The sequence below is a fragment of the Pagrus pagrus genome (genome assembly GCF_965226575.1).
Source record: "Pagrus pagrus genome assembly, chromosome: 12".
Taxonomy (NCBI): domain Eukaryota; kingdom Metazoa; phylum Chordata; class Actinopteri; order Spariformes; family Sparidae; genus Pagrus; species Pagrus pagrus.
Genome location: NC_140196.1, coordinates 8462738 through 8477559, shown reverse-complemented (window position 1 = coordinate 8477559; position 14822 = coordinate 8462738). Strand labels below are relative to the sequence as shown.

At 43.6% G+C, this 14822-nt stretch overlaps 1 protein-coding gene across 6 annotated transcripts in view; it reads left to right on the top strand.

Moving 5' to 3' along the window:
* gpc5c (glypican 5c) overlaps nt 1-9335 on the top strand; it is a 105435-nt gene extending 96100 nt beyond the window's left edge. For all 6 annotated transcript variants that reach the window (XM_084370142.1, XM_084370140.1, XM_084370143.1 and 3 more), the window contains one exon: nt 7153-9335. In XM_084370142.1, the coding sequence (XP_084226268.1) occupies nt 7153-7340 (188 nt within the window). In that variant the 3' untranslated portion in view covers nt 7341-9335. The remainder of the gene's footprint in view (nt 1-7152) is intronic.
* Nucleotides 9336-14822: the final 5487 nt, after the last annotated feature.

The following is a 14822-nucleotide window of genomic DNA, read 5'->3' as shown; positions in this document are numbered from 1 at the left end:
CAGTAATGAACTGTGTGAATGCGTCCTCCCCGTCTCTCCACCCTCTAACCTTAGCCTTCTTTGTAAGAAAGTGTGTGTGAAAAGAGATAAGAAGGCACTGTGCAAGTGCTTCGGAAGGTAAATGTCTGTGGGTGAGACAGTGAAAGAGAGGCCTTAAAAAAACATAGTGACCCAGAGAGTTTTAGCATTCTCCAGCTGCACCAAACAATGTCAGGACACCCATGATCCATAGCCACCAAGAGCTACATCAGTCTTTTATTGGTGTCTGATCTGAAGCAGAATGATAGCTCTGCGTCTCAGTAATGCTCGCTTCATCCAGGAATAAAAACAGGCTTGTGCATACCACTTGGTGTGATAGGACTCCACATGCTGTCAACTTTTGTGGTGTGTGAAAATGATGAGAATGTTGCAACCAAGTAGTAACAATGGACGTGGGTATAAATGAGAGCTATCATACAGCTTAACGCCACAACATGACATAGGTTTAAACAATCGCTGTGGTGAAATTTACAATCAGTTGCATTACATGTGCCAGTGCTAAACCAGAGAAGTGGAACATTGTTCCACATCTGTGTCTCTTCCCTCGCTTCACTCGGGAAACAGAGAGCCTCTTGCTCTCACAGGGAGAGATGGCAGGTAGCAAATATCTGGCAAAAGGTCACACATCAGGTTGGATCAGAGGAGAGCGCCTTGTCCCTGTTAATGACAGGGAGTAATGGTACAAATCATTTTTACCGACTCCACTGCATTTGAAAAACGGTGAGCTGGCGCCCACACTTCAAAGACATATTGGCTGTTGCGTAAAGATCTTGTTTTACAGCAAATATGGATTGATCTAGCAAATCAACGGTGTCATTATTCAGCTGCTGGGGAGAGATGTCACAGGAAAAAGCTGGGTAAGCCGTACTGTTCCCTCTAAGTCTTGAAGTTATGCTGGAACCAAGCACACATGTGGAAACGGGTGACTAGCTAATCACATATCGTCTCACTGCTAATTTCAAACACCGTGTCCGGCTGCACCATGAGCGCGTGTAAATCTCTGCGTCCGTATACATGCTTACATTTATGTGTCTGCCTCGGTAAGTGGTAAAAAAATGTGTCAGAGGTCACCTCTTAATGAAACATCGCCGTGAGGCAGGTCCAGTGGCCTTGTCAAGAGCCGGGCTCCTGAGCTGCTTTACAACGCCCCCACGCGCCCCCCCCTCCGCATCCGTCTCCTATCAGCCGCTTAGCAGGGAGAAGACCTTCAAGGTTATGGCTGGGGTGTGAGTTTAGAGAGAGGAAGATGGTGAGAATATGGGAGGAGGAGGAAGTTACTGACCTCCAAGCACCTCCACCACTCTTCCTCCATCGCGTCATAAATCAAACCTCCACGTTCTGACTTTCTTTGTGATCGTACCGAGCAAGCAGAGGAGTGAAAACAGCCACAGATGCCTTAAAGCTCATGGTAAACAGGTCAAAGTCTTGTATTTATACAAAATTAATAAAAAAAAGAATTGCATAGCTATGTTTGCAGTGGCTACAAGTCAGTGTTGAGTCTTGAATAGCTGCCTTGTCATCTTGGTAGACTATACTGTGTCAACTTGCTAAGCCCCAGTATACAGTAGCACCATTCCTCACTGGATTACAGCTCTGCAGCTTGTGTTCAGCCAAGTCCACGTGCAGACACAACCTCACACAAACACACACAAGCATGAACACATTTCCATCTTAGTTTCCCGGGTTAACTCATTAGATTTGTCCCTTAATGAACTCTTTGCGCTGTTGAGTGTATGAGTTTATGTTTTTCAGGCGTATAGTGTGCATTCATGCTGGCTGTGTATTCTTGTCTACAGTATGTATGACGTGCTGAGGAAAGGAGAGACTAAATCTTATCGGTTGAAGACAGAGGGAGGATTGTTTTAGAACAGTTCGCTTCTTCTCTTTGCGTTGGTTTGAGGATTTCATCTATGTGCTGGCAAAGCAAAGGAAACAGAGGAGAAGAGGAAAGGAAAGAGAGACAGAGCAAGAGGTGGAGAGTAGCAGTAGAAAACAGACAAGAAGACAAGAAATGATGGCCGAGGCGTTTGTTATTCCTCCCACTCACCTTCCAACCCTTATTCCTCCCTTCCTCTCTCCTCCCCTCCCCTCCCCTCCCTCCTTCGTCTTGGCGAGAGCCCGAGGTCCACCTCCTCTTCGGTGCTGTGGCCAGGCTCGTTGGAGGCAGCTGTTGTTGCTCCCTCGACCAGTGGGAAAAATGGAGGCTACTCCAAACTCGCAAGCTGCCCATCTGGAGAGGCATTAGTGGCAAAGGACACTGAACCATTTCTCACACGCTAAGCCAACACAGAGGTCAACAAGGTGGGAGAGGACTGAACATCCCTCCTTAACAAGCTACGGCCTCGGGTTGAGCTGCGATGCCTTCTTGAACCGAATGTGTAGAAAATGAAGGCAACACATCGCAGTACAGAGTGTTGAGCGTTCAGATGTACAAAGTGATATGATCATTATTGGCCTCGTTCAAACCGAGAAATACTCTGAAATGCTCTGCAAACTTGTTGCAGATGGAGAGAGTCACTCTGGAAGAGTTGTTGCTCCCATGCTGGGAGCTGGGAAGCGGGCAGAGGCGGAGTTCCAGGCGGAGTTCACGGGCCAAACAATGATACTCTCCCAGTTCTGTCCTCCCACACCACCACACAACCCTGCAGTAATCTCAGGGTTGTGCAATTAGCACCTCATTCAGACCAAATCAGGCGATCTCTTTCTTCATGACCGCAGGGTTAAACTGCAGGGTTTAATGACAAACGAAAGCTACTACAACCCATTTTTTACACTCGTATAGGGTCAAAATATACATACGTGTGCATATTTGCTTCATTTAATTTATATGTGGTTTTGTACAGCCCTCTTAGCACTCAAGTTGTGTGCATCTCTTTGGTTTCCTTCACACTCTGTCACTGTTCAGTGCCCATTATGAAGCATTGTACCACTCAAATCACATGCTCTTTCACTGCTGGGAAACATGTGTCACTGACTGTTGCTGTAAAAGGAGAAGCATGTTGACGTGCTATTGCATCGCCTTGAAGTCACCGAGGTGATTGATTCCATCTGACTTGATACATTTGACGATGGATCTTCATCCTTATGCCGAAAAGCCAAACAAACTGTTTTCCTCTCTTAACCCACTACGTAATCTCTCACTCCCTTCCTCCCTCTGTTTTTCTGTTTCGCTTGTTCTCCCTTTTTTTTCTCCTCACCATATTTAGGGGATTTACACAAGAGCCAGCTTATGAAGCAGGGCTTATCTGCTAACATTGTCTCATTATGACAACAACATCACATTCCATTATGCTCCTGCTCTCCTGGTTTTTCTTCTCTTTGTACCTCAGGTTGTTGGTTGCTTACAGGGACTTAACTTTTTGTGATACAGCTCTTTTTTCCTCAAGCTTCCACCGTATCTCTTTATTACTTTTATAATTCAGTTCTTTTTTTACTTTTGCCCGGTGATGTGGCTGAAAAACACATCCATATTATGTGATAAACACTGACATCAAATAATATATAAATATTATCATCACGTAACAAATCCAAACTATGTGAGTCAGAGCTTCGTGGTTTTTTCCATGACCTGAAAAAGTCTGAGGGTCTCCCCACTTGTCAAGAACCTTTCAGTGGTAAATCTGCCAAAAACAATAAATGTTGAGAGGTTTTTTTTTTTAAGATTTTGCATTGTTTAAAAGTCATTTCTCTCTTCGAGATAAATATGACACAGTATATTATTATAGTCAGTATTAAATGATAACTGTGCTGCAAAATTTTACTGCATCTGTCAATGTCAAGCTGTGTTTTCAGAGCGCTGCACCATCCCTATTTCACAACACGCGTTCATCTGTTCTCAAGACTTCCCAGACCACAACAATTACATCTTTTTCTTTGTTTAAAAATTGTTTTAATCTATTTATAAAAAGTATTCCCGGTGCAAAAGTATTTCAAACAGATTGACCAAAGTACTATTTCAAGTGATCCCTCCATCAAATTTTAGAAACTTGTTTGGGTTCAGGTCATAACAGCAGCAGATGAGACGGAGTACTTTTCCCAGGCCATGTCCTCTATCTCACTGTGAAGGATACTGGAACACTCTCTGGTTGGGATACATAATCTATTGTACGTTTTCTGGGTCTTTTCCAGGGTCTCGATATACTTCTTTAGGGCATGTGTCGGGTACTTTGAGCTATGGTATATTTACAAACGAATATGCCACATCAGATGCAATTTTGATAGGCATTTGAAAGGAAATGAGAAATTAATTAGAAAAACATGTCTTTCATTTCTTTTCTTTTATTCCCCTCCCAGCTGGTGGCACTCTAGACAATCCCCTCGTTTGGTTTTGCTTTAAAACAGATCTGGTTAGATGATTAGTTTGATGGGTACTGACTCTCTGCCTTGTCACTTTATTTAACTGCATCTTGTTTTATTTTGTTTCAAAGTTCGCAAAGCTTTCTAACACCATGCAATCCAAAATATCTACCTTATGTAAGAAAGACAGTTTAACTTTTTGGCAGTATTGTTGTCTATACTGTAATTGCTTGTTCTGGCATGGAACCGCCGCGCTAATTATCCAGTTGGTTAGCCTGTAGTGGAGCAGTATTAGCATTGTGTTGGCCCATTCAAGTGCTGTTTTCTGACATCTCCCTGATGAGATTCAGCCCATTTCCATTGAAACAAAACAGCAATCTGATTTGGGATAAATGATGTCTTTGTCTATTGTATACTGGAACAACAAAAACCATTGGCACGGGAAACGCTCTCTAGAGCCCTGCCTAGCCCTATTCACACATGCATACACATGCACGCATACAAACCCAAGTGCACTGTAGGGATGGGTTTGATATGCTCTCTCGGCTCGACAAAACAATGTATTCTTCAGATTTACACAATCGGCCATGCCAGGTGTGAAAGTAAAGCTTGTTATTGGGCGACAGCATAAAAAGAGCGATGCGTTTTGTTCTTTTATGACGGTGTGGAAGTCTTTTCAGTTATGTCTCCCAAGCTTTTTGCGTGGGATGCCATGACTTCTCACCTTTTTATAGATGTAATAAAATCTGATAACGCATCACACACCTGGCTGTCTGGTTGCTTGACAGCCAAGTCACCACGCAGGAGAGGCTGTAACTGCACTTAATTAGACAACTGAATTTCAGACAGATCAGTTTAACACACACTGGTGGGAATCATTGCAAACTTGGCCTGTTTTCCTGACAGTGACAGCTCAAGAGCTTTGGCACTGTCAGTTGTCTGATGCTTAGCTCCCTGCCTGTTAAAACACACACAGTCATTTCACCCATTGCCTCTGTAGGCACTACTAACACAAAGATTGCATAGACCCTAACCCCTTCATGGGTAAAACTTAATGTATGACACTTGTCAGGTCTTGTAGATATAATGTTAAATTAGAAAAAAAAAAGACTAGACCTTTGACACATTATTTTGGTGAGTTGTGTACTTATTTTCCCAAATGTTTCAACAATGTTCAAACTCAGAGAAAGTTTACTAGAGGGAATGGTGGTTTTAATTTGGTTGACTGTTGTGACTTCTGGGAAAGAGAGGGGTTAGCCCTAACCCCGAATACAAAAACATATAAAAACCATTACCTCATTTGTGAACATTTGTGCATCAGATAGTTTTTCATCATGTTTTTTTGATGCTGATTTCCCCACCAGCGAAACAAGTCTGACGACCCGAATGATTTGTGTTTATTTGTGTTACTCACATAAGTGTTTATTCACCCGTAAAAGCCAGAGACTCTGGTTCCCTCTCTTCCTTTGCCTTCTCCTCTCTATATTGTCTTCATGAAGTGAAATATTCTCTGAGCTCTTCCTTCGATAATTGGCTCCAGATCACAGCAGAATCTGTGACTGCCGGTGTTTATTCCTCCAGAAGGTCTAGCTCCACACTGAACACTCTCCTTCAGAAAGAGCTAATAACGTTATTTCTTCCTAAATTTATGGTAGTGGTGATTTTAAAGATGCCTGGTTTGCACAGGATTTCCCATGTCGCACGAGTGACAATTCTCGTGATGATTCTCGAACCGATCGGTGGTCTGCAGTGTTTTCACGTCACCTTTTAGTACTGGCTCAGCTTTTACCTCAACCAAGGTGATACCAATGTAATACCAGAGTCTATCCTCAATGGAAGAAGAAAAAAGAGCGAGTGGAGTTGAGCCTAGCGGCACCATGTAGTGGGAGAAGCAACTTAAGTTATGCAAGTTGAGTGGCATTTAATTGGTACGTGAGAGTGTGTAGAGCACTTTGCTGTGCTGAGAGTGGTAATCTGTCTCTAACCCATAGATACACATATCCGGGCTGGGATGAGCAGAAAGCAGAGTGGGTGATCAGGAAAAAAGGAATCAATTTCCTTTCCGTTCTAGAGACACCAACACACTGTCGCGTCCCAGAGGGAGGCGAGAGAAAGAGTCGCTCAGAGCTGGGGCGATGATTCTGTACGAGGATAGAAGTGATCAAGTTAAAAGGAGACCGGAGGAACAGCGAGGGGCAGAGACATGACTGAAGTCCTCCTCAAGGAAGGCTAGGATTTCACCAGTGTCAGCTGTAAAGTGTTTGTGTGTGTAACTTTATATATGCGTGTTTGTGTGGACCGTGATTCAAAAGCTTTCCCACCCTCATCACGCTGATTTATCTCGATCGTACGTACGGACACAGTGAGGGCTGTCCATCATCTGCTACTGGAGATTAGACACCAAGTCAGTCCTCCGTTGTGACACGTGTGGAAATGGCCGTGGGGGTTCATTTTGTATTTTACCGTGTCCCATGGGGCAGAAAAACTCAGGATACGGCAGCACAGGTTTTTTGTCTGTGTAACAAAAAGACTGAAAAGTTGCTGAATAGTAATACAGTGGCACTGTGCTGTATACGTGTGTGTAAAATGTTCATAAAGCACTCTTCAAAATAATACAGTGGTGCTTTCAACTTAAAGAGCCACATCTGTGCTGCTTCTGATGTCCATATGAACTCCCTTCAGGTGTAACAGACATAATTATAAATCACTTTTTAATGTGGATTGTTTTTGAAAACCCTTTGAATGAGGTTATGAGCCAAACCACTTATCTGTCTGTTTCTCTCTTCCCTTCTTCCTATCTGTTCCTGTCTCTCACAGCACACACAGAAGCCCCCAGCGAAGGGAAGCCCATTGCTAGTAAGCCTGGAGGTGACAGCGCACGCGAGAACCCTTCCAGGCCCCCCTCTGTGAAGGTGATAGGGGGCTCGCCGTCTGCCAACTGGGCACGACCCTGGAGCCTCGCACTGCTCTTTGCTGCACTGTGCTTGCAGTGGACCCTGTTCTGATGCCAGCACCCTCTGTGAATCCGCAACCCTGCCCCTCTAGAAAACCACATACACGCACACAGACACCCATATCATATACATATCACTCATAATATCCCTACTCCTGTCCTCAACGTGCATGGATGGATGGAAAAATTAAAAAAAATGGAAAACAAGACGTGGGCGTGGAAGAGAAGAGGACGCCGTTGTAGGAGACTGTAGACTTAAGGGGGGGAGGGGCTCTCGCTGGAGCACCTTGTCCTGCAGCATCACCGATGTGGGTGTTTGCACAAGCTAATCCCATGCACGCTCATCTACAAAGATTAGGCTTCTTCTTGTCTGTTCTGGAGCTAGAAGTTTGTGTACACAGACACCGACACAGCCCTACCTTTGGTGGTTCAGAACGGGACTGCGTCAGTCTGATTTTACTTAAAAAACGCTTACACATATACAGACTCATATACAGTACAACTACAGCTGTTCGTTTTTTTTCTGCTGCTGGTTTTTACTTATCCTTCCAGGCTGAAAAAAAAAAAAAAAAAAAACTCATCACGTCGACTGCACCAGCTATGCAGAGGAATTCAGCTCATTTGAAAACTCAACTCAATTTTCTTTGCGAGGATTAAGGAATGCATGATAGATTGATAGATCAATCCCAGGTGCCTGGCCCAGAACAGCAGATTTGATATCCTCTAATGACTGTGTACCTTGGCAGGGATTAGAATGTAATGAGTTCACAGGTAGAGCACGGGCACACTTGCAAGGCTGAACACATTGTGCAGACAAACTAGGTGTGTATAGTATGTAACTGTATATAGGTGGAAAGATTTGATTGAGTGTACAAGGTTCTGATTCAACAATAAGCTCTTAACTGATCGAGCTGAATGGGGTTTTCTTTTCTTTTCCCTTTGCTATGAATGGACTGTGCTCGTCTGCTCAATGCTACATAGAAAACAATGCCAAAAAAAAAAAAAAAAAAAACACATATAGAGATTTAATTTCTGTAACAAATAATGCAGGAATGCACATAATTTTCCAATCCCGCGACATAAATGGACAGATTTTGGACGTTTGAACAAAGTTGTACATTGTTGATTTTACTAATGTTTATTGTGCGTACCGTTTTGTGTGTTTGCTCGATGAATTGCACATTAATGCATGTATAACATACCAAGTTATCAAAATTGTCATGAAAGGATCGGGCCCCGTCTTCCGGTAAAACTCATATATTGCATCAGGTGTTGTCTTCCTCTCTCAAATGACAGTTTGCAACTTGAAAACAAGGAGGGAGGTCCGGCTGCAGATCTGACACAGTCGGATATAAAATACACATGCAGATTCAAACACAATCAAACAAAACAAGTAGAATATTTTTTACAAAGTTGGCTGCATCTTTTGTTTGATCCCGTACGGTGGCAGCCATTGTGTAAGCTCCACTACATGAATTTATCATACATTTTGCCAAATAAGCTCTTATGTTTCTCTCCAGCCACTCTTAAGCAGACCATTCCTTGGTATTTACACAGAATAAAATCACTTTTTGTTTGACTTATTATTATCTTCTATAATGGCTTCCTCTGTATACCTGTCTCTCTCTCTCTCTCTCTCTAATGTAGACGAGGTACAGTGGAGTACCTGTGTGACTGAGGATGAATGTATGGTCAATGCTATGCAGCTACAGTATTAAACCTGATAATGCCTAAAGGTTACACACATACAGTATCTAAGCTAAAAAGGTCTTTACACTTACATGGGTCTACGTGCAGTGAAATACCTCTTCATTACCTTTATTGACTCTGCCTATATACATGACACCCCTGTGGTTAATGGAGAAGACTAAAGCTACGTGAGGTTTTAACACTTCAGCTCTGTCACATCTTGTGTTCTGTAACCATCTTTGTTTAGTTCATATGATTTCCTCCATGTGAGTTTTGTTCGCTCCTGACTGTCGATCATCGCCCCCACGGATCACTTACAGCCTTTACCTTTGCATGTGTATAAATGTACATATTTTAAGTCACGTGTCATTTGTTTTTTTGTCTCATTTCCTCTTTAATGTGTCAGTATGATACAGTGCAGCTGAGCTCTATTGAAGGCGCTCTGCTTTTTTGTGCTCGTCTCGATAACCTCTCCTCAGAGAATATCGGTCACGATAGACGATCATAAACAACAGAGATGTCAATCACCCAGTCTCTGCAAACCACTGATACGCTGAAGCTTTACATTTCTTTATGTTACAACTTTACTTTTCTTTAGGTTTAATTTCCACTGTGCTTATGATGTGGTTAGGTTTAGGAAAATATCACGTTTCTGATTAAAACATGAAATGTGTTTTGGTCACCACAAATACGGCTGGAGGCGTGGCGGCTGGGCTGAAGATTTACTCGGAGAGGGTGTTCATAAAAGGCTCTAAACACCTGTGGCACAGCCTTACAGGTGTTTCTACTGATTTTGCCTGATAAATCCTCTCTTTCGGCCTGTGTGGGCTTGTTTGACATTCTCCTCCTCATTCTCCCATTGCACCTGTTAGGACAACATCTCTGTGTGTTTTATTGGTACGGTGAGTCAATTGACATTATGTAATTCGCGGCAAAGCTCCACACAACTTAGATAATAAGACTAATCAGCCTCATTAAGTGAAAACACCTCTGGAAGTCTGCAGGCTCTGATTTATTTCATGTTGACACCGTTCACATTTCACCTGTCGTCGAATATTAAACCGGGGTGGCAACATTATGCACGTCCAGTGATACTTTTTGAGCCTTTTTCATGGAACAATTTGGCATTTTGAGAAGTACACTTAATCTGCTTTCTTGGCAGTGGTGTCTGCTAGCACCTCCAGGAACCCACTGCGCCCAGCCACCGGTCGCCAAGACATAGTTACAGCATGTAACTTCCCGTAATCCACAACCCTTCAGTTTTGCATTTTAATTTGCGTACGGATTAAAGAAACAAGATGAACAAGTGGGTGGGCTTCGGAGGTGGTGAAAGGCGTATTTTTTTTAAGGCGGTTCTTCTCAGCTTCCAGTCTGTATGCAAAGCTAATGCTAATCGCCTCCTGGCTCAAGCTTCATGGTCAGCACACAGAACGTGAGAGTGCTGCTGATCTTCTCATCTAACTCTTGGCAAGAAAGTGAGCGAGCTATTTTTTTTTAAAACATTTTTTTTTTACAAACCATTTCTTCAAAGCAAGAAGACTACATAACTCTGTCTACATAGCAGTGGCTTGCTTCCTGTCCCTGCAAACACATCATTGAGCATACTTCTGCTGCTGGTGAGCAGTGGAGGAGGACTGAGTTATGAGGGCGTGGGCAAGGCAAGCCGTCTAAGTCTGACCTTCTCTATTTGCATCCAGGAAGCCTCTCGCTAAACATATCAGTCCGTGTCTGCACCAGGAATAGAGGCAGGGGGGGGCGAGGGAGCAGAAGACATGTAAAGGTTCAGCACTGGAAAGAACCGTGGCAGACAGGCGGCCGCGATGACAGCGGCGTCGACAGTGACAGTTTGCTCGCTCAGCTGATGTGCGGCTGACCCGCTGGCTGCTCATGCAGGGGAAACTTTGCCTATTCATGGGCTGTAATTTGCCCCGAATTAGTCCCTGCTGTCAGTTGCAATGTTTGCATCACCGTTAGCCTAGCTTAGCTACCGTAGGACACATATAAACACAAGGCAAGCACGAAGGGCGAAAACAGACACATGTTTCTGGGGTGACGCACAATCTGCTAGAACGCCCAGGGTGAGGTTATGAGCTAAATCAGGTGTATGACTTGTGGTATCGCTGCTTCGTGCATTATTTTAGCAGCGCCAGATAGAGACATACAATAGAAGTGAAGCATAAATATTTCGAGCTAGTGTTTATAATTGGTCTTCAGGGTAACACTGGTCCTTTTTCCCTCCACAGTGATTATAAAAGCATTTAATGGCAGCGTATCAGGCGACAGTGGCCCTTCGAGTCTCACCACACCTCCCACTGTTTTAGCCATCAGCCTGGGAGCACATTACTAAGAGCACTTTCCTGGCTGAATCGCACGACGTCCACGAGTTCTTTTTTGTCTTTTCTGACTCTCCCTCGCACGCGTACATTTTCACCAACACAAAAATCATCACAAACACACACCGATGAGCTCATTCACACACCCTGTCCCACACTTCCAATTGCACGCAGTCTGTATTTGATCCTTGGAGTCTATTTCATGCTTGTTGCTGTGAAACTGAGTGTCTGGCTGGCTGCAGACGAGAGCAGAGACGGTGCCCAGTCCAAGGATATCGTGCCTCCTCTCTGCCTGAGCTGTAATTGGACTGCATTGTCCCTGCCTGACAAAACCAAAGCCGTCTGTCGTCCTTTAATAACCTCCGCTGACTGACGCAGAAAGCCATGGATTACTTTAAAATATGGACAATAATAGGAGCAAACTCAGACACAGAGTGAGTTAGTCTGAAAATTACTTTCAACTGCCTTTTTTTTTTTTCTTCTTAAGTTAACTTTATAAAGACCTTTGTTTCTTTAAAATGGGTAGGGATGATTCAGTGTATAATAGTGTAGGTAAAGACACACACATTGCAAGGAGCAGTGTGGTCAGTGAGTGTAACTGAGAATTCGGGGGACCTGAGGTCACAGCTGCTCAGCTGTCTGTCTGGGCTATTTTAAACAGTAGCACACATCAGCGCTTCTGTCCCACTGGCTTGGCCGAGTCCACACCTAAACGTCCTCACACACACACACACACACAACGAAATTGTTCTTGCCTTCGTAAAAAAGTACATCTAACAGTAACTCACACACTCAGAGATGAACCGCAGTCGCATCACACGCCGTGAAAAAAGAGCCTTAAGATGCATAACTGCGTTTTCTAACAGATGCTCCCTGAAGTCAACCTGATTGTGCGGGAGCGCTGTGACAGCGGCGGAGCGAACGCCCCCCCCCTCCCGAGATTGTCTTACCTTTTCAGCCCGAGGATCAGAGTGACAAGCTTGAACTAAAAGGAGGGAGGAAAGGAAGGAGGGAGGCACTGGAAATAGCTTTTCAAAGACGAACAATTGGGTGAGGTAGAGGGGAAACGAAGGGGGGACCTGCGGCTCCGATTAACCACAGCTCTCCTTCTTGGGTTTCAGTCATCAGCTGTATCCATTCCCCCTCTGCGCAGGGCTCCCTATGCCCTCTCAACAGGCTAACACAAGCTGTCACTGCCAATTCTCCCTCTGTCACCAATTAGCATTATGCTCAATGAGCTCTTGAGTTAACTAATTGAGTCCAATTAGACAAATTTTCGACATGACAGACCATCAAGAGGAGCCTCAGCAGCTCTGACAGAGATCAACTCTGCAACAGGGACACAGGAACTTTTGCTTGATTCTTCCTATTCACTGATTGGCCTCACTTGTCACTCCTGTTTCCCATCATGCACTGTGCTGTTGGCAGAGGGCAGGTAAACAGTGTTCGGAGGTGTTATCCTCCTGGCAGCTACCGTGGTGTTTCTGTCATTTCCTGTCTGAGTGTGGGAGAAACGGCTGTGGGACAGTGCTCAGCAATTTGTTGCTGACTGAAGAAATGTTATAGAAACAAGCATGCATGCACAAACCAACATTTGTAAAAGTGTAAGATTGCAGAAGTTGCCCTGCACCCAGCAGACAGCTTCCCTCTGGCAAGTCATTGCGGATGTGTACGAACAGTGCCGAATATGAACGCAGTAATGCAGAACAGCCATTCAGCTGTGCAATAATCGCAGATCCCACAAGAATCCCAATTTATTCAGCCTGCTATGAAAGACAAATAGAGGCCAACGTGAACCTCCGCACCACAAGCCAGAGCACTGGGCGTCTGGCACGGACCCCTTTCCAACCACTCGGAGGACACCCACGGGTGAGGAGGTTTTCTGGACTTCGCCGGCCACCGCTGACTGTGTGTCAAACAAATGAGAGGGAAATGAGAAATCATCTCGGTCAGAGCGGCACTGAAACTTTTTTCTTTAGAAGTAGCTCTGGCGAGACAACATATGGACATAGCTGACAGAGCGTCAGCGTGCGCTCGCTCGCCGGCGTTTCTTCTCTTTATGCTACGCAGACTAAAGCAGGTTCAAAGCCAGAGTAAACAAGCCTCCGTTACTGCGGTGGCATCTCACTTGTAAACCTGTATAATAGCGCTTAATTTAATGCCAAGAATTTCACTGCATTTCTTTGAGCGCTTGCCAAGATATATGAGCAGGAGAGCTCGTAGAACCTATGATGTGTTGAGAAAACAGTCATCAATATTCAGTTGGGATAGGGGTTATATGTAATCCAGCTGTCTAAAAATGTCTTCAAACACCGAAAAAGGAATACCTCAACAAAAATAAGGAATAAAAGGGTGTCTGCAAATGTAACAACAGAAAACTGTCGTCCCTTTTTCACTGAAATGTAACTTGCTTGGTGATTGTGTCTTGTATTGAATGTAATATGAGATATATTGACTAGAAAAAGAGAAGTGAAGCTTTGACAGACACCTAGATGTCTTTTCACCTGCAAATAAGCCAAAAAAAAGCTTACTGGGTTCTGCTGTGAGCTGCAGCGATAATAAATTGTAGTTGCTCCGTCTGAAATCATTCTCTCTGCATAGTTACGTTTCCTGCCAAGAGGAGAATTCCACTTTTACAGTCTCATATGTTTCAGATTTCCTAAATGATGTATTTCATCTAATTACAAAGAAATAAAACACGGATTGCAAGTTTGTTGATTTATAATCATAAACTACTTGGATACGGCTTTATTACTACATTAATGCATTATAGGCTTAATACCTTCCACATTCACATGATGATAGGCTTTATCCATGGACGATGTTCACACGGTGGCCATTTTCCCCTGACATTGCACTCGGGGTAGGAAGCTCTGACGCTGGGATTATGTTATGCTGCTGTGTTCCAGGCTAGAAGACGTGTAAACGTAGGAATCGGACAAATTGTTCTCATTTCCCTGCTTACCGATTGATCAGATAAGATAAGATAGTGAAAATCGCGAGTGGACATCAGGTTGTTTTTCAACGTAAAGCAACATATTCGATAACCCATTAGCTAAAGTTAGCATTCAACCACTTCCTAGCTAACATTACTGTATGATTATACCCATGCGTTTCACTTCCAGGCTTAAATAAATTATATGCGTTGAACATTTTTTAATTAATTTCCGCCTTTCCTGTCGTATCTTGCAACACTATCGAATGGTTTTGTTAGCTAGGAATTGGTTGAACGTTAACGTTAGCTGTTGTGCAACGGAAGCTAACAGGTTGTAAAACATGTGTTTTACCTTGAAATATGGCATGATGTCCCACCGGATTTTCACAATCAATCATCTTTTAAAGGTTAAAAAAAGGGTTATAGGTTCATTTATTTGTCATGTAACAACATCACGGTTGTAAAACGAAAACTGACTTTATATCCTTTTATGCTACATAAAAGATAAACAAAACAAAACAAACCCAGGCCCAGAGTGTTATGTTTTCCAGTCAGCTTCATGGGTGAGATTGTATTG